General features: G+C 42.7%; 2 protein-coding genes across 4 annotated transcripts in view; both read right to left on the bottom strand.

Moving 5' to 3' along the window:
* foxo3b (forkhead box O3b) overlaps nucleotides 1–15083 on the bottom strand; it is a 49368-nt gene extending 34285 nt beyond the window's left edge. Inside the window, exons 1-2 of the mRNA XM_061753741.1 lie at nucleotides 14490–15083; nucleotides 13703–14388 (exon numbers count right to left, since the gene is read on the bottom strand). Of these exons, the coding sequence (XP_061609725.1) occupies nucleotides 13703–14245 (543 nt within the window). The 5' untranslated portion in view covers nucleotides 14246–14388; nucleotides 14490–15083. The remainder of the gene's footprint in view (nucleotides 1–13702; nucleotides 14389–14489) is intronic.
* A 1365-nt stretch (nucleotides 15084–16448) lies between these two features.
* The window catches only part of afg1lb (AFG1 like ATPase b), a 31824-nt gene continuing 27571 nt past the window's right edge, over nucleotides 16449–20701 (bottom strand). The window contains exons 11-14 of one of the 3 annotated variants that reach the window (XM_061753747.1): nucleotides 19590–19730; nucleotides 19102–19209; nucleotides 18801–18966; nucleotides 16449–17717 (exon numbers count right to left, since the gene is read on the bottom strand). In XM_061753747.1, the coding sequence (XP_061609731.1) occupies nucleotides 18820–18966; nucleotides 19102–19209; nucleotides 19590–19730 (396 nt within the window). In that variant the 3' untranslated portion in view covers nucleotides 16449–17717; nucleotides 18801–18819. Of the gene's footprint in view, nucleotides 17718–17739; nucleotides 18967–19101; nucleotides 19214–19589; nucleotides 19731–20701 lie in introns of those variants that run through there. The other 2 variants (XM_061753746.1, XM_061753748.1) reach the window with 2 other exon arrangements.

Below are 20701 nucleotides of genomic sequence, written 5' to 3'. Positions count from 1 at the left end.
GTCACCACGGACTAGTTACCGATCAATCGCCCAACTTTGTCTTTGGTCATAATGTCTAATAAGGTGACCAAGCAATGTCTTTTTGTAGTGTAGTCTTTTGTGGTATAATATTGACAGTTTGTATAATTGCAACGTGATAGCGGTGGTGGATTAAATCCTCAATGAAGGCCCAGGTACCAAATGCACAGCTCGCCACTGCTTGACACACTGCAGTTCTTTGATTACTTGACAGACAATGCTCTCTTCTGTTACTCAGGAGTTTGTATAACATTTCACAAAATACTTCAGTGGGCTTTTAAGACCCACGAGAGAAATGATCAACACCTAAAGTCCTTCCCACAAACAGAACTCAAATCCGTCCATCCGGTTGACCCGTAACCTCACTTATGGTCCAAGGTGTAGCATCTATGTTTTAAGCCTTCACAGCAAATGCAACACTCTCCTGTTGAATTTAACCAGAGGTTACCGAGAAGGTTTGCGGGTGACTGATCTTCTCCTGCTTTTCTCTCTAGGTCACTGGGACACCAGTCGAAGCGTGACCTTTCCCTTTCGTCAGTGTTAAGGTAAGACGCGCCCTGGAATCAGATTTCACCCACGCCACCCTCTCAAAGAGTCGGGCTCGTTTGCGTGAAGATTCAGTCGGCTCGTCGGCTCTGACGTGTTTTAGCAATCAAACGAAGTGGTCGGATCGTCAGCGAAAGGTTGCGTCAGTTATTGCACTGTCAGCAAACATGCAATGGCATACTTATTAGATTGACTACGGGTCGACTGCCTTGTATACAGTATCTGCTGCTCTTTCTTATCAACCCAACCAACTAACAACCCCCCCCCCCCCACCCCCCCCACACACACACACACATTCATTCTCTTCCATAAAAGCCAGGTGTGCAAACAAAGGTTTGACGAAGCATCATAAACCATAAATGATGAGAGGGGAAATGAAATGGAGGCTCGTCTTCTGCATATCCAAAAGGGTTACCATACATTTTATTTGGATGACAAGTGGTGTAAATATTGCAATATAGTGCATTGTTATACATACATCGATACCCCAGCATTAGATAGATACTGTCGCCGTATTTTGGAAAAATATGGCTATAATTGTATTGTGCGTTACTTCATTGGGTATATTTAAGGATATGATTACAGCGAACCCCGTGTTAGGTGAAAATCAATCAATAGAAATGAAAAAAAAAGTTTTACCCTTCCCAAACATACTTTTTAAAACACATTGTAAATGTACTTGAGCACAAGAGAAAATTGAAAGCATAAAATGTATGGAAAATACTGTATGTATAGTACTGTAGTAGTAGTAGTAGTAGTGTGTTAGATAAATGCATGTGTCTTTAAGAGGCGGGGCCTGGTGGGGTGGCTAGTCTGCGTGAGTGTTGTGCGTGAGATGTGGCCGAGAGCAGCTCCCTTATTGTGTTGAGGTGTTTTACGGTTCTCCCGGCGTTCAATAAACTTTAACAGATGACAGTAAGTATACTAAGCATGAATAACTCCTTTTGGAACTTCTGTACCCATAATAGAGCATGTGTTCAGATTTTTCATTATCCAGCTGGCAAATTAATATAGGTAAATCCATTATATACATCAGGCAGCATGATCAAAACGGTCAAGAACCTAAACCAGGTTTCAAAGCCAATAACTGAGGAAGTGTATTATACAGTAGGTGAGTGAAAGCACCCTTGTAGTAATAGAAGTAGTAGCCTTTGGACTTTACTATATTGTTGAGTAGCTGAACAGAGACTTACTTCATGCCACAGTACGCTGCCTCGCCACACATGCACTCACACTTCTCAAGTCTCGAGCCATAGTTGTGATTTCATGAGGAGAGGGATTAGCTCTTGTTCGAGTTGAGTGTGTGTGGGACTAGCAACAAGCTCCGAATTCTACCATTGTGGGAATTTAAGAGCCAACACCCAAAAGGAACCGAAAACATCATTCCCCTGTTTTAATGACGCGTGGAGGATGCGGAACATTTGAGGCCAGTGTGTGTACAACAAGAGCTGTAGTAGTTCAGACTACAGATTGGCACGTATTGCGCGGACATGTTGGCCTATAGGATATGTGCGACACAAGAGAATGCTGTTTGTCTGCATGGAGAGTTGGACAGGTGGTTGGCAGGCAAAGTGCAACTTCCTTCATACTGTAGTTAGAAAGCCAAGTCACTGACTGCACTGTCCAGGAAAAATAGAAATCATCCATTCATTTTCTAAACTGCTTATCTGTTGTGGGGAGATGGAGTGTATTACTTAAAAATCCACGATATAGCGGAGAATAATTAACCGTGATACAGTATAACGGAGTAACACTATTTATCGTACCTCTTCAAATGGTGGCCGCTGTGTCATCTACTTGAAACCAATAAGCACCTCTCCTCAAGCAGATGCTAATATTTAGATCATGTAACTAAAATATGCAGAGCGGGGGTGTATGTAGACACACACACACACACACACAAACTCACACTAACACAAGGACATGCACAGCTGGATTAGCTCAATTTAGCAGGCCTCTAAAACAGTTAATCCTGGTTTAATCCGCTGCCATCAATCTGGACTCGAATCATAACTAAGAAGGAATGTGCAACTAGAGCCCCCCTTCATCGTTTCCCGTCTAGTAGCACCCCCCACCCCCCCCACCCCCCCCCACACACACACACAAACACTTTTTCTGACACAGAAAGCTTGGCCGTAGTCGATTAATTGTTAATCAGGAAGAGCAGCTCAGCCCAAACTCAGTGATGCCACGTTGTTTTATCGGCGTAATTGAAAGAGACGGGCTCCGAAAAAAACAAAACAAATTAGAGTTTCAAAGCCAAACTGGCAGTTTGTGTGGATTTTATACTGTTGAGTGGAGCCACTTTTACACTGACCGTCTAAGAGTGTGTGTGTGTGCGTGTGTGTATAAGGATGGGTCCAGTGTGCGCCTCTGTTATCAGCTCTCACAAATTGCAAGCGCCTTCCCAACTTGCTCAACTAGCAATCAGATGCTATGGAGATGAGCAACACCCAAACCTTTCCCCCAAGACAACACAAGTACCCTGCATTTATTCATGCTCACGTACCAGTGTGCACACAAATAAACCTACAGAACAATGGCAGCGGTTGTACTTTTGCCACAGTTAGTCCGTTTTAGGTGCAAAATTGTGATCTGACAAATATGAACCTCAAAGTGAGGCTTTGGTTTGCATGTGAGTATTTGTGGCGGTGTCTTGTTTAGTTAACTACAACGCATGTTTTGTCATGTGTGTAATTGCTGCATTTCTACATGTTCTATTTGTTTTGTACAACGACACACAGACAGCATTGGCGTAACGTGAATTTCCAGTCGGGCTAGTATTCATTCGGTAGCCATTTTTCATAACTCTGATGATCTGAAGGGGGGGTTAAAGAAAAAAGCTTCGGTTACAGTCAAAAACTGCCAATGCTTTTCAGCAGTAATGTAGGTCTTGCAAAGAACAAGAAAATGGGCAAAGCTGATGGATCTTTGTCACAAAAAAATCTAAACAGATATGAGATAGGTGGCCACAGTGCAAGCATGGTTTGATTATCACATTGGATATCTCCGTTCTTTGAGAGGAAAACCGATGAAAAGTGCAGTATGTAAACACGGGGTCGTTTGAGGTGCTCGCTATAAGGGGACGCGCAAACAGAAATTAACTGAACACAATACTACGGAACTATGTTAGGGCTACACAATTACAATGACTGTTTAACATAGGGCCAGATCAGTTTGGATTTTTTTTCTCCCTAAATAAAACCATCATTTCGAAACAGCATTTTGGATCTATTAGTTATTTTTTGAGATGGTAAAATTGGCTTGATGAAACTTACTGTGATAAATATGCAAATAAATCAGAAATCATTAAGGGTGGCAAATAATATTTTCAGAGCACTCAAGTTCATTGCGTGCCGTTCGAAACCTCGAATGTCGAGACCATCGCAAAAGCGATAACAACCTGTAATGTAAGCGTACCCTTTATCCAACAATCCACCAGCAGTGGTTTACATCACTCAAATGCTATTGGTGCGGCACGCATGGAACCCCGGCTGACCAAGTATACTTGAAATAGAACCTTGCAGTACCATTTGCCAGGAGTCAGTAGCAACTTGAAAAGTCTTTTCTAACAAATTGCTTGGCTGCCTTTGACATTTTTTTCTTGCAACTTCAGCTATGCACTTTGCTTTAATTACCAGACCGAAACATAACGTTCACGCGTCAACAGCGGAAAAGAGATCAGCGTAATCTACCGCCGACCAAACTGCTGAGTTGCCCGTTTCGAGCGGGAGAGGCCTGCTTTGACAGCAAGTTCCGTTAGAAACTCACCGACTCAACAGGCCCGAAATATATACCGCAAGATGTTTTGGGTTTAATTTGCACAAAACAAGCAGCAAATGCGATAAGGAAGGGGGGTGTTCAACCGTTGATTTTCTTAGCTCTGTATAGCAGGAAAAACATCGGAGACTTTCTACAAAACTTCTATATGTGAAGTAAATCCTGCGTATTACCATCCCTACCCAACCCACCATGTTTCGCATATCATCAGTGTGTGATATACTTGTGTTTATACATTAGCTCTTATCCAGAAGTGGCAGTTTGCAGACGGTCGTTCTACTGTGTTCTGTTAGTCGCGTGCAAGTTTGATCATCAAATACAGGCTCACAAAAATAGAATAATTTGACTTGACTACTCAGAAACAGAATCACTTGGTAAAGACTCTGGAATCCACTACAAAGCATAATCTGCTCAATTTCACAGTATAGTCAAGCCCTGTTTATTGAGGGGGCTATGTTCCAGACTCACCCACACAATAGGTGAAAATAGAGAAATCGTATAAGAATGGTTATTTTTTTAAGTTTTACCCCTGCCACAGCCTTTAAACACATTAGAACTTATTAATACACACTTTTGTTTAACACATTGTAAACACATTTGCAAGCATAAAATACTGTACATATTGTAGTGTCTCTATACCTTTTGGGAGAACCTGTGATGACAGCGGGTCTACGTGTGAGTGTGGGCGTGAACTGTGGCTGACACCAGGTCCTGTGTGGGTAGGCTCATTACATTTCCGTGTTTGACTGATTCCTCAGTGTGCAATAAACGACTGAAGGGTTTACCTATTTGTGGATTATATTTCAATTTTTTTCAATCTTGTAATTATTATTATTTTTTTTTCATTTTTCTTTTTTTGAGAGACGAACCCACCCCGAAAATGCTTATTGGTGGTTTATCCCCGCTTATTCAAGAATTTTGGAGCTTAAACAAACAAATGAAAAAAGTAATTATAATGTGTGCCAATTATCCGAAGATTTTCACTATTCGCAGTCCAGCCCGTTCTCTATCCCCCCCCCCCCCCCCCCCCCCCCCAAATAGCGGGGTCCACTGTAATAGAAAAAGTAGTGTATGGGGTGAGAATCGTCAGATCTCTACCTCCTTTCATTAGAACCCCAAACAGGTTTGAAGAGCAGCAGCAAGCTCCATATGAGGGCCACTTGTTTATTTTGCCTACACCGCATTTTATACCCAGACAAACGAGGACACTAGCGGGAAAATAATGAGGGACGGGCGAGACGAGACGGGTTGGAGGTCGGGCAAGAGAGACAGACTTTGCGAAAAATAACATGCGCCTTTAGCGAAGAACAGCTCTTAAAAATTAATATGGCATTCCGAATTCCTCCTGAGCGCGTTGAATAATTGAGAGGAGTCTTTGAACAGAGAACGGGTCGTGCCGGGAGGGCGAGGGCTGTAGCTACGGTGGAGTCTGTGGTTTGTTTGGTTTTTTATTTTGCTTTCACCGGGGCCGTTTCATTGCAATTAAAAGATGCGAGCGATCGTTTTTCAACATTCTGTGGCTGAACTTTGGCCCGAGGACTCAATGGCTCGCTCAAAGACACGTTTTGCATGACGTAATGAAACGTGTTTCTATTGATCATTTCGGTTTGTTGCCCAAACGGATGGAGCGCAGTAGAAATATCGATATTTTGTCCCACCCCTAGTACATTTCCGCTTTGACTTGTCATGTAAAGTAGTTGCCAGCCCAAAAACATGGATGTAAATTAAAGACAACTGCCCATAAGTGTGAATGGATAATAAAAGCCCAAATACAAGGCGAACTTCTCTTGTTGAAAGAACTATGCCCATTGATTGGAAATGGAAGCAGAACAGAGCCTAGGGGCTGACTGCGCTGGGTGACACTATTCAGACGTTTGGAGGGGTGCCTGGAGCTGGTGGGTTCCCATAAGCCGCCCCCGCCACCCCCACCTCTCCCCTTTGGCCTCACACACTCTCACAAACCACTCCATTGGGAATCACAGCCAGAGGGCACTTGTATTACACCATTTTGGGAGCAAAGCTTGTTAATTTCCCCTGTCTCGACTACCCCCTCCCCTCTTCATGTTATTGCCTTCTCGCAAAGGGTTCCTTCACTTTGGCACAGTGCCCGCCAAATACAGTCGTTCGAGCAATTGCGGCAGAAATACAAATACTTGAGTATTTATCTTTCTGATGACTTTTTACTTTTACTTCCTACTTTTGAGAACAGATAGTGATGCCTTGAGAGTTTAATCTGTTATGTGACCTCACTCATATCTCAAATGGTCTTTCTCCATTGAGATGAATGGAAATGCCCTTAATCCATTCCAGCCTTTCCCCCCCAAAAAAATCCATCCATCCACCCATCCATTTTCTTTACCGCTTCTCCTCACTAGGGTTGCAGGCTGCTGAAGCCTATCCCAGATATCTTCAGGCGGGAGGCGGGGTACACCCTGAACCGGTCGCCACTCAATCGCAGGGCACATAGAAACAAATCACCAGTCGCACTCACATTCACACCTATGGGCAATTTAGAGTCTTCAATCAATCTACCACGTATGTTTTTGGGATGTGGGAGGAAACCGGAGTGCCCGGAGAAAACCCACCCAGGCACAGGGAGAACATGCAAACTCCGGTCCCCAGAACTGTGAGGCAGATGTGCTAACCAGTCGTCCACCGTCCTGCCGGACGAATAGCACTTAGTAATATTAACTTCATAAAACAAAGTAATAACATAATTAAACACAAAGTGAAAAAAAGTAAAAACAGTTTGTGCACTATGATCAATTCATTTCGACTCCTTCTGGTGTGTGCGACTTGGCAACCGGGGGCAGTCTAATACTGTCATGACGACACAAACGAAGAAGACTTTCACAACTTCTGTAAGTGACTCAGTCAACTGCAGTAATATCTGTCATTTTTCACAGACAATAGTATGTGTTAAAATATCCGTTACTTAAATGTTTATAACTCCGCAAGTATCGATGCTATTTGTTAGCCCATCTATGGCGTTTTGCATTGTGCGTTAGCATTAAGTAGTGTAAAGCAAAGTCGTGTGGTTGTTTTAGATACACAACGTAATTCTTTTTTTAGTTTCACATTCAACTTCAACTGGGAGTGGCAAAAAACAGCTTTAAAATGAGATGAGTGATGCTGAAATTGGGGTGATATATGATGTCGTCTGTTTGATTCAGTGAGAAGCATAACGGCTGCATTCAGAACCAGTTGGAGGTATGAGAGTGATTATTTTTTTTTTTTAAGTGATCGGAGAGGAGTAGGTTGAAGTAATCTAACCTGAAAAAAAGTTAGAGCATGGATCAATCCTTCATGGTCGGATTTAGTAGTTATTGATTTTATACTGTGATGCGTTTGTGGAAGAAGCATGACTGGACTACTTAATTGATGTGGGTTGTGAAGGTAAAATCCGAATGAAAAATGACCCCTAAATATTTGGCTGCGTGTGGGATATTGTCTGTAATGGTGCTAAGGGTGGATTTAACAATGTTGAAAAAAATGATTTCATATTTCAAGGTGTTGACAGGTAATGTATATATATTTTTTTTATTTCAAGCTTGAGCTAATTCAGCAATTTTTATGTTGTTTTGTTTTTCTCATGCAGTACCTGCTGTCACTTCATTACTGATTCCCCTGTCAGAATTTAGCTTGCAGCAAAGCTGTGTCCAGCATTCTTTTTGCTTCTTTTCATGATCACTATGCAATTTAATACAAATATTGAAACAGGTGTTGTATATAATTGACAGTAAAAAAAAAAAAAAAAAAAAAAGTTTTTTTCCTTTGTACTTTAAGTACATTTTAGAGTCTGTACTTTTTTTTTTACTTAAGGAGTTGAATCAGTATTTCTACTTTTACTACTACTTTGTCTTTTTCTTCTTGACACAGTTATCTGTACTTTTACTTAAGTAGAGTGTGAGCATTATTTCCACCTCTGGTTCCAAGTACCTGGCCCCTAAACTCGCAGATTTTTTTTTTCCATTAAAAAACAAATAAAAGGTAATTTTGCAGATGGTTTAGCTCTGCTGCAGAAAATGAATAATTCACAAACACTGTGAGATCTCATTGGCCATAAGAAATCCCATTCTACTCACTCTACATTCATAGACAGCCTTATGAAAGGAGCTCTCCATTTTGTCCAGCCTGCCTCACTCTGCTTGGAAAAATAAATAATTTCACCCTGAAAGAATCAACAATTTCGGTACGCTCAGCCATCGAAATGGCAATGGAGTGCCTGCTGCTGGCCTTACAAGGCGCCGCTTGTGTCTATAGCATTGTTCCACAATTTTATTGAGCCAAGGCGCATATTTTGCAAACATCTCGTGGCATCCCACCAAAGATAATGTTGCATAAAGTATATATACATATACACAAAATAGAGACAGATACATTCCACAGAAAATCCGCAACAAAGTGAGGAACACTTTACTGAAATAAGGATGTCATCTTGGGCTGTTTAGTTGCACAAAGCTATGATTCTGTTGTATGAAAGGCTACAGGTGGATAACACGGATTAATTGTACCTTCTGCCATTTAGTGGAAGAGCATTTAATTGCTCTGGCTGTCCCTATAAATCACTGACATAGATGAACAAAGATGCATTATTTGGTGCAAATAATAATCATACCAATTCAGTACAATTGGGTAATTTCTTGCGGTACACTTAAGTGCCGCAGCACAGAAGTTGGGAATCACTGCTGTCTTGAAATGTGCCGTGAGCCACTTTATTTCCCTGCCTCTTTCACAATGTGACATATCTGCTCGGTGTGAATTCTGGAGCGCGTTTCAGCACTGTGCAGCCCCGCTGATGAGCCCGAACATGAGCAGGCAAGCGCGCCGTATACGTCTGTGCATGTCAGGCCCATGTGGGGAAGTATGCAAAGGTTAAAAACACGCCGAGCAGGCTCAGCTGTTAACGGCGTAGGAGGAGAGCCGCAGTGTCGCCTTCATGCGGGTGCGTAGGGACCGTTAGAGCCTCAAAGGTGCGCGTGCGTGTGTTTGTGTGTGTGTGGAGTGTGGCTGTGACATAACTTGGTCTTGGCCTTTGATGGGCAGCTGCTGGGAAGAGGCAGCCAGTTAGAGCAGGGTTAAGTTAAGTAACAGCAGGGCACAAAGTTCACTGCAGCCAGGAATCCTTTCTCTCTCTCTCACACACACACACACACACACACATATACACACAAGACGCACACGTAAATACACACAGATGCACCTAATCTTATGATTAAAGTCACACACAGTGTTCCAAGCGCGTTTGCAAGTACTATTTTGAGGGTCAGTGTGCCTCCTCTTATGCCTGATGCTTCTCTGAGCACACATTTCAGCAGCTCCACAGCTCTGGGCCTGCCCCTCTTGGACAGAACTCCACTTGGGGGCAGGAAGAAAAACACAGACTGTGCTAGAATCCGTTCTCCTAAAAAAAAAGATGACTTATCTAAGACTGGAGATGATGTGAGCCAAAAATTGGTGTTCAAGTTGTCTTATTTTCCATTCAACAAAGCTTTGTGAGGACTTTTGTCAGTAGTCCAGTGGTTTGTACAACATATGGCATGTCTTACTTGGTCGATAATATCTGTGGACCAGCCACTTCGGAGTTCTTAACATTTCAATACATGATGGAAATGTCAAAACACAGACGTTTACAGCTGTCCTTTGTACTTACAACAAAAAACATCCAATTGTGCGGGGAGTAATGCATCAACAAAAATATTCCTTACTCTGTTCCAAAAAACAAAAGTCCAATATTCCAATTCAGACTAATTGCCAAGTTCAAAAGTGCAAAAGCCGACAAGCGCCATTTAGATAAAAGCAGCGCTACGCCGACTAGCAGACTGCCTATGACGGCATCATTAGTTACCAACACTGCAAAACCAAACAGCTACAATTTAAAACGGAAAAAAATGGTTTATTTCAGAAACCGATGTGTGATACACATTTTACTTTCCCTTAAAGTAATTTACCCATATGGGATCGACTCTAGGAACCCTGGCTAACCAGGTACTAGAAGTTGGTGGAGAAGTTGCATAAGGTGATCAGATATTTCCTCGAGTTACTTACACTTGACCTAGTTTTTCCGAGGTTAATGCTTCACCAACAAGAGCTATGAAGTGACGCAAGTGGGAACCTGAGAGAGAAACCCGGAGGGATTACTGGGATTTGCTCAGCAAATCTACTCAACAAAAGGTGCCTTGGCTGCGTGAAACTGCCGGTGCTGACTGTACTTCGTGAAACTTAAGAGTCTTTGAGTGAAATGGGAGTTCGGGGGCGGGAGAGTAGGCCCTGTTATGAAACAGTCACCAGAAAATTAGTTCAAGGAAGTTCTATTTGTATGTTTTAACGCATTGGGATGTGCCCACTCCTCAACAAGTTTCATCTTTGCTCATTAAATGAGGTACATACATCAACAATCGGGTCAGCAAAGACCCAATAATCTATGAAAGATTATTTTGAAGGATTTTCTTGCAGTGTTGGGTGTGCTAAGAGTTGTTTTTTTCCCCTCACAGATCGTAAATGTTAACCTCTTCAATATTTGTGATCATTAAGCCTTTTGTGTGTTATCAACAAAAGATGTTATTTTAGGTACTATGTGTGTGGTGTGCTGTGTCAATCGCAGGGTACACTGCACGCTATTAGCAGTAAGCACAGCATTTTTTTTAATCGCCTTCATGCATGGGGTCGCTTGGATTTTAAAAATCGCTGTGTGTGTGTGTGTGCTCCACTTGAGGTGACGGTGTGTTGATGTTTTGTTAACGGTGAGAGTTTCTGGTAAGAGGACTAAAAAAAGACTGTCGAGATTTATGGACGTATCATGTGTAACACTAAACCCCCCAAACCCACCCTCACAGCCTGGCCCTCATGCCCGAAATTCCAAGAGTAACGGCCTCTGCATGGTGACAGTGAACCCAACCTTGACAGACACACAAACTCTTATGCCAGATCACCTAGCAAAACCTGAGAAGCCTTTATGGGAATGGTCAAGAGTGTGGAACGTTTTTCATATCAGTTTCATTGTCAGTTTTTAATCAACGCCATACTCCATTTATGACATTTTGGGGTTTGTGAATTTATGGTTTTGGGGTTAATAATTCTGAGGAAGAATCTCGGGCGGGTTTGTCTTTAAAAGGACCCTGGAAATGGTGAAAAAGACCATAAAATGGTTCATTCAAACCAAATTGGCAGATTTACTGTGTTTTTAGGGAATGGCTTCTTGAGCCTTTTTTTGGGGGGGGGGGGGGGGGGGATCTACTCATGACAGACATGCCTACCAGATTACATGTTGCTTGTTATGTTGGTGTCCACTATGATGACCAACATTGAAATACTTGGTGTAAAAAGTTAGACAACACTAGATTGCTGGCATTTCAATTCATTTCAATAGGAAGAATTGTTTGGCATATAACAAGCTTTCACGGAACAAATTCAACTTGAGTCAAAATACCACTGTAGTATATTTCATTTGATGTCAGAATTTTCCATCGCTCCTGCCCTGACCTGCTGGGCCGCTTTTTCACACAGCCCACGTCGTTGGTAGAAGGGGAGATCCACCCCCCGCCCCGATCCTTGCCTTTCAAAGCTTTCCCCTCAAAAGGTTCAACTCAAGTCCCAGCAGCACAGTTGTTATGTAATCATTCCCACTCGTGGCAGAAGCAACCTTGCTTACCTGACCCAAGACACTGGCGGTTGGTTCCCTGCCAGGGGTTTACATAACAAATAGCAAACAAGGCGACGCATGCTGCTATAATCATATGGCGTCTGGTTCTAAATATAAACGCAAAGGACTCCACTCACTAAAGAAGTCTTTTTCTGCCTGTGTGGGAGGTTTTCTCACGACCACAGCGTGCTTGTATTACTGTAGGCCTGCATGTTTACATTCTGTCCTTGACGTTATTAATGGATTAACTTAAATGGCCGTTGCGAGGCACACAAACTGGGCTAGTGTGTTTCCAGATAAACCGGTTACGTCTCTCACTGTGCCTTGGAGGAATACTGTCATGCCCATGGCTTGCAACAGGAGACACAAAGGACGTCTGCATTCATGTCACCACCGGACGTATCATTAGGCACACCTATGCTGTCTCATTTTGACTCAGAGTTGTTAAATGTAATGCGACTGAGCGGGAGGTGTCTCTAATATTTTGGCAGTAAACAGTATTACTGACGCCGCTTCAAACCACAAGAATACATTTAACGTTAATACCTCTCTTGATACACTATAGGACCTCATTGGTGAAGGTGCGCCTATTGGTACACACCCTGGTGTGGTCGCCAGCCAAACACAGAGCTATCCTATATAAACATGGTATACATATATACAGTATATAATTTACCACAGCGGTAAGGTGGAAAAAGCCAGAAAATGTATTGGTGGCACTTGAATTTGGCCTGCGAAAGCATGTTTTTAATCAAATAAGCAACAAATTGAGCTAAAATACACATATACATTTGTCTAGAGTTCAACATACAGTCGGTTTAATGTCATCAAAATAAATGCTCACATTTCAAAATAAAATAAACACATTGAACTAGAAATTGTATTTTCTGCCCTGACGTTTTAATTTTAAAGCTAGTGAAGCAATGTCGTAGCTAAGGACTAAAATGGCCAATCAATACACATTATAGGACGCGAACATGTAAAGATGTAATATGTATAATGTATATTCATCATGAAAAAAATATACCTTGTGTACATAAACATATCCATTCATTCATTTCCTATAGTGCTCTTCCTCATTAGTGGAGTCTAGCCTAGCTGACTTTGGTGCCAGGTACACCCTGGACTGGTTGCCAGCCAATCACAGGGCTTTCATATATGCATATATATGCATTACCTGTATGTATGTCATTTACTACATACATACTGTAAGATGGATAAAATGTGAAATGAAAAGGTATTTTTAGTGCTTGAATTTCACCGTTGGAAAAAAACATGATTCAACATGTAACAAACTCCAAGCAAACTAAAATACACAATATTACACTTATATATTTGTATAGTGCTCAAAGAACTCTCAGTTAAGTTTCATATATCAATTGAGCACGTTACGTTAGCACTGTATTACTGACTACTAATATAACCACACTCAACTAGCTTTTTTTTTGGGGTGACTAAAATGATCAATCTCAATTAGATGAAAAGCATGCCAAAAAAAAAGTGATCTAATGTGAAGGCAATAAAGGACACCAAGAGAACCAGACCCTTCTAAATAGACCCTCGTAAAAGTGTGCTGGGTCTTGCGTGTGTGTCGAGTCACATGCTTTTTTTTGTTTTTGTTTTGATGGAGGAAGGAGGGGTGCCGGGCTCGGAGAAAAAGAGGAAGAGTGTGTGCATGTGTGGGACTTGTTTTCTTTTTCTTTTTTTTTTTTTTACCTTCCATCCAGCCGAGCTGTTGCTGTCTCCTTTGTCCTTAAAGTAGGGGATGGATCTGACCATCCAGTCGTAGATCTGGGACAGCGTCAGCCTCTTGTCCGGCGCGCTCTCGATGGCTTTGGTGATGAGGTCGGCGTACGAGAGGTTCCCCCAGGCGTTGCGGCGAGACGAAGCCTTCCTGGGAGTCTGCTGCGCGGCCAGGCCTCCCGGGGTGAGCGCTCCGGAGGCGGCGGGCGGCGAGTGCGCCGAGAGCGGGGAGCCGCCGCTCTCCTGGCCGGGCGAGGAGAGCGCGCCGTCGGCCAGCGGGCTGCCGCTGCTCTGGTCGTCCGTCACCGCACCTGAGCCACTACCGACGATGGCCGCGTGCTGGTGGTGCGCGCCCTCCTCCTCGTCGTCGTCCTCCTCCGGGATGATATCGTGGCCGTCCGGCTTGGCGGCGCTCGAATCCGGCCGAGGCAGAGGCCAGGTGCAGGAGCGCGGCCGCTGCTGGGGCTCGAAGTCCGGGTCGATGGCCACGGCGTCGGGGAGCGCGGACTCGGCCATGATGTCCTTCTTACTTTCCGACTTTAGGAGCGACGACACCGAGAGCTGTCAAAGTCGCGTCCCATCAATGCGCGCTCTCGTTCTTTGTTGCTATTCCACTGCAGGGTCGCGCGCGCTTCGAACTGCTCGTCCTTTTTAAACGCCTGTGGAGGAGCGCACACGCACACAAAAAACGCACGCGGACGCAAATGAACAACAATCGTGAAAAGCACTTACGTTCCAAACTAGACACCAAATGAATTACCTCGAGTGTCTCGCGTGCAAGACTTTAAAACATCCCGAAAAGTCGCACACACGCCATCGCCTTCTCTTTCCTCCTATTAGACTGCCTGCTGCCACCTCGCTCCTGCTTCCTACTGTACTGTATCTCGATGTGCTCTCTACGACACACGCATATTACGCAGACAGTAAGCAAGCGTGCGAGGCGATCAAGGTCCAGCCCCCCTGGTGGATCCTGTTCGTGCACGGCTGCGCCTTTTAAAGAGACACTACAGGAACAGGACACGTCTGAACATGTCAGGGGGAGACCAAGAGCCACTTTAAGAGTCACAAGTTTGCATCCAAATTGGGATTAAACTACAAGCAACTGTTGTTCACTTCGGCATTGACAAGTAGGCTTCTTGACAATACTTTACGTTTTGAACAAAGTGCTTTAAAACATTTTTTCCCCTCGCAACAAATTGAGTTCTTCGAAATAAAGTTCACTTTTGGGATAGAAATGTAAACTAAAACCGGTGAGAACTGAATGTAAATGCCATTTCATCTGTTCCGGCTTCCCCCAAAACCTAACGACAGTTTGATGTATTTTTAAATACAACTTTTTAAATACATAAAACTTAAATCACTGCAAGCCTTCCCAGTTAACGTGGATATTTGACTTCTAAAGCCGTCAATGGCAGTGAATGTGTTCCTAAAAACATGTTGTAATAACAGCATTAAATAGAATATAAAGAATTCAACAGTTTGTGCATCAACATGAATTCATCGCTACTCCTTCTGGTGTGAGCGACTTGACCAATGGGCGGCAGTATAATACAGCAAACAAACAAAGAGTTTTATTCAACAACTGTGACTCAGTAAAATGCAGTAATAGTAGTCCTTTTTTGCAGCGGATGAAGACAATATGACTGAGTATTGTGATACTGTCTGTCTACATGTGTTACTGCATCATAACACCGCCACATTGATGTTATTAGTTTGCCCATGTATGGCGTTTCCCCTCTTTGACTTGTGAGGGCAGACTTGAGATACGAGTGCCGTATTGGTGGCAGTGAACTCAACTCACTTCCTAATAAGCAGCACGTTGGCAAATAGTGAACAAAATCTTCAAAAGCAGCTCCAAGCTGTTTGATGCCTCCCAGTTGAGGTTTAGTGTCAAACTAAACATTAAACAAAGAGAATTACACCTTGTGTATTTAGGACAACCACATAGCTTAGCCTTTACGTCCATTAGCTGAATGCTGATGCATAAGCTTAATGCTAATCCTAATGAGCATTTATGTTGCGGTGCTCCAACACTTCAAGCAATGGATCGAACACAAGTCGTGCAGCAACATGTGAAAGACAATAAAACAGTACTCACATTCATGTATTCTTTATCCTCTGCAAAGAACGACTAATATTAGTGAGCTGAGAGAAGTTGAAACGTCTTAAAGAACAGTATATGTCTGTCATTCTTATACTGCCCCCAGGTGGCCAAGTCAGGCAGACCAGAAAGAGCAGCACGGTGGCTATTCAATTGATGTAGTGTGACAAAAATAAACCTATTTTAAAAAAAGCTGTATTATTAAAAACCTATTAGTATTTGTGCTATAACAAATAATGTCCTTCTATTTCACCCTGAGTGTACCTTTAACCACCTGTCAATCACTCTGTCACGGTGCACTGAGACTCCGCCCCTTTCGTCCCCGCCTCCCTTCCAGCTTTATCCACCTGGCCCAAAGATTACGTCAACTGCTTGAGTAGCCAGAGAGAGAGAGAGAGAGAGAGAGAGAGAGAGAGAGAGCCTTCCCTCCTCCCATTCTTCTTTTTCCTCTTGACATGATCAAAACAAGCGGTCCTCTTTGTCTCCCGTCTGCGCATTGCGCGTGTCCACCTGTGCAGGAATGCGCGTTCACGAGGGAGAAAGCCAGAATAAGATAATAACTAATACAGCCAAAAATGAGATATATGCAGCTTGTGCGTTTCGTGAGAAGGCAATGGTGCATTATTGTCATCGTAAATGACATAAAAATGTATATTGATGTCAAGAATGTTTTCAAATTAAGTGTTGTAATTTACTAGACAAAACATTAGGTACACCTAGACTATGGAGTGTACATTAATGTCCATTACAAAGGTAATCATTCTATGGATAGTTTGGTTATAAATTAGGTTGAGGGTGGGCAAACTACATCACATGCAACTATTAAGAACAATAAAAAAAAAAAAAGGCCACAAATGCTCGTATCATATATTAAACATGAAAACTGAGCATTTAAAAGGGATCAATACACACGTGACGGACTTCAGTTACTGCACCACGCTGCTCGAAGCGCCTTTGAAGATCACTGGATGTTATGGATTATTTATAAGCACCATTATAGACTGCCACATGCAGAATAGAAGCTCACAGGCAGTCAGGAGAGAGCTGGATTACAGCAGACACACACATTGTCTGATGTTTTTTTGTTCACCTCACATAAAAGAGAACACCTGATGCAGCAGTTTGACTCCTGCAGAGAACTTTATGCCATGTACTCAAACATACTGGCTTCATTCAGTCTTCACATACAGTGGATTGGGAGTTAACTTAATGCTAAACTGTCATTTATGAATACCCGAATTGCATTAAACAACATTACATCAAACCCTTTTGTTGCAGATTGCATATGCTAACAAATGGGTGTGCTTTTCTAACCTGCACACTTAAAATAGGGAATGTGATACTGAGTTTAAAGGGATGACGTCACACCACCCTCCATGACCCCCTTTAAGGCCATATAGTGCACCACATTGATGAAGACAGGCAAGTAAGCACATAAGCATGCTGCCTTGTCATGATGCAACTTTACATCCAACACAACATAGCCTCCTCGCTAAGGTCAAGTGAAAGCGGGTTAATCCGTGGCCGTCGCATACAACATTTGTCGTGTTTGTTTGTGTCTGACGTGTCACCAACATTTGTATTGCAATTTGTATTTGCATTTTGTTATGAGAAATCTTTTGTGGGAAGGATAGTTTATTGTGCTTCCCCACTATCTCCACTGCATTTCAACATCAATTTGCAGTTGTTTTTTTTTTGGTGATACCGTAATAGTAATTGTTTGGTCTCTTACCCAGTAGAACGCGTCTATAGGGAGCAGATTTCTCTTTGTTGTGCATTGGCCAAGGCAGAAGGATGGTCCAAACTGGAATGCTGCATGAAGATGACCTCATCCTTGAAGAGGAATAAGCTCATCCCTTGTAGAAAGTGGTTGGCTTCTGCTGCCACCTACAGGGAAAAAAGGGATGTTCCTAATACACAAAATAAGAAGCTCTGCTCGAGAAATGCTCCTACTGTACTACTAATAGATTTTACGCGTTTTTTACTCTTCGCAGTGTAGCTGTAGTATACAGTGATAGATAAATTAATTTAAAAAAAATCAACTGCAAAGGGATGGATGCATTGCACAAAAATGTTTATAGTTTGGTTCACTTAATCCAAAATGTGTCAGTCTTAGTTATTTCCTTGTCTTGGCTGGCACTATAAAGTACAGTAGTCATTGTGTGGGAGATTGCTTTCACAAGAGAAATAAACACATGATCCGTTCCCTACTTTCACCACTAGGGGGCAGCAGCCAACTACTCTGCACATGGTCTCAATTGTTGAGCTCAGCAGTGAGCGTTTTGGTTCAGTTACCTTTTTGGTTCAGCATGTCTGGCATGATTTATTGAAAATAAAATCGGGGTTAACCTCAAAGATCAATCCTGGTTTAAAAACAGCTCAAAAAGTAAACATATCACCGTGAAGAAAGCTCTTTAGGGAGGAGTAAAGAAGTCAAGGCAAGTCAATTTTTTTAATAAAATGTGAAATGTAAAATGTGATATTGTTTAAATATATTGTGCTATACGGCACTTTATTATTAGACCTCCTGTCATAGAAATAAGGAGACGCTTTCATTTTCAGTGAGCTCTCTGTGTGTCGCTATTTCAAACAGGAAGGAGGAATTTCACTTATCATGGAACAGAGGGCTTCAGGTTAGCACATCTGCCTCACTGTTCTTTGGTCAGGGGTTCAAATCTATGCTCAGGCCCTCCTGTGGGGAATTTGCATGTTCGTCCTAGTCTGGATGCTGTGTGGCACTATGTCGCCTCTCACACGTTAGGCTTGGTGCTATAATTAGACGATGCTCGGTCTGTGAGACAAGACTCACAATTGTTGTTGGCGATATCGTTATGTATGTGATGTGTTGTGTTCTTGGGTATCTGAAGTACACCAATGTGTGAGGTCGCTCACATTAAAAAAAAAAAAATGGTTAAGATGTTAAAAATCTGCATGTGTGTATCCGGCTTTATTATATACAGTATACATAACCGGTAGTCACTGGTGAAAATTATGTGTCGAGATGTTTCTTGGTGGTTCTACGATCCCCCTCCATCCAGTAAGTGTCTGTCTGCATCTCTGTGAGCCTGGAAATAGTCCTGTGGTAGGCAAAGATCTCCTCCTCAGCTGTGAAAAGAGTCAGATGCGCCGCCACCTCCTGAACAGAGACAGAACAACACAGGGATACAAAATACTGTAAATACAACCACAGACAGGACATAAAAGAAGAGAGCTGCTTTGTCATTAGCTTCCCCGCTATTGAATGTGCCCACGTGGTGGATTGTGCTCGCACCTCCTTCAGGCCCAAGTCATCCAAAAGTTGTTGGTCCCGCTCATCATCTCCTCCTGTGTGGACAAACAGCTGGTCTAACGGCGCTGCAGCCTGTAGCACCACTCTCACCTGTCTCACAGTCACAAGGTTCTAGGTTAGAACCTTGACTTCCGCCCTGTGGAGTTCTCTGCCTGTGCTTGCGTGGATTTTCTACAACTGCTTCCTCCCAAATTCCCAAAACATAAAGGTTAGGTTAATCAAAGATTTGAAATTGGTAGGTGTATTTTTTTTTTAATGTGCCCTGCAATTGGCTGGCTACCAGTCCAAGTCGTGCCCTGGCCAGTCAGCTGGGATAGGCTCCACCTATAAATTGGCCTGCAGTGCCTCCCACAGGACAAAGTTGGTGTAACATCAGCTGATCAATCACTACCAGGAACTATGTTTTCCAGTTTTTTGGAAGTTTTTCTGTGTTTGAGGAGTTTTTAGCACCACTTGATCAGCTAGAATACCTTATTGTTGTAGAAGTTGTCAACGAGGGTGGTGAAGCGCCTGACTTGGTCTTTCATACGCAGCGTCAGCATGGGAATGCGCCGGATGAACACAATGTCGAAGAGCCGCGTCATCTCCAGGTAGTCGCTGGCACCGAGAGACTGGAAAAATATGAATAAAAAAATACATGTGATGTGGAGAAAGCGTGTTAGGAGTTGTGACAAATCACAAGTTCAATTCAAAAAGGCACTTCATTGTTATATCTTTTTAATCTGCTTTGCCATTCAAGACGACTGCTCAAAAGAAAGGACGCGAGACATCGATCAAGAGTGGATGACAGACACACAACACAGACAAAACCCGGGCCAACTATTCAACCGAACGTCAAGAGAATTCCTTTTTGACATTGAGCAGAAAATTGGCTGGCGACAGAAGGGAAAGTCTGACACAATACGTACGAAAGCACACGCAGGCATTAAGGAGCTGTTCTTTATAAGAAGGGACCTCGGTGTGTGTTGTCTGCCAGTAAAAGGGAGAAATTTTCCGATGTTACCTTTAGTTTGCATGACAAGCTATTTAATGAAGGCAAAAGAGTCTGGAAAACACATCACGTAGTTGCCCCCACTCATACAGAAGCCGTACTCCATATAATCGCAGGGTGCACACTGCCATGTGTCGTAGTCGATGTCTTTACCTTGACATGGCATCTGTAGAGCTGAAGTTTACGGTGGAGTTTAAAGCGAAAGAGTGTTCCCAAGCAAAAGATTTAACATGAACATTTATAGGAAATTACCAATTTAACAATGTCAAACTAAACATAAAACAAAGAGAATTACACTTTTTTTATTTAAAGCATCTGTGTTGCTGTGCTTTAACCCTTTAAGCAATGGATTGAACACACAGTCCTGCGAAAAATGTATGCAGACAATATAACAATACTCAGAGTCATATACATTATTTATCTTCTGCGTAGAACGACTACTCTTAGTGCCGTACTGATGAGCTGGGAGTTGAGACGTCTCAAAGAACAGTACATCCGTTAATCTGTTTTATACTGCCCCCAGGTGGCCAGGGAGGGCATACCAGAAGGACTAGCACACTGCCCATACAATTGATACAGTGTGACATAAAC

This window comes from Phyllopteryx taeniolatus, chromosome 18, assembly GCF_024500385.1.
Source record: "Phyllopteryx taeniolatus isolate TA_2022b chromosome 18, UOR_Ptae_1.2, whole genome shotgun sequence".
Lineage (NCBI taxonomy): Eukaryota > Metazoa > Chordata > Actinopteri > Syngnathiformes > Syngnathidae > Phyllopteryx > Phyllopteryx taeniolatus.
The sequence above is the reverse complement of the archived record's forward strand: the minus strand, read 5'-3'. Positions and strand labels throughout refer to the sequence as shown.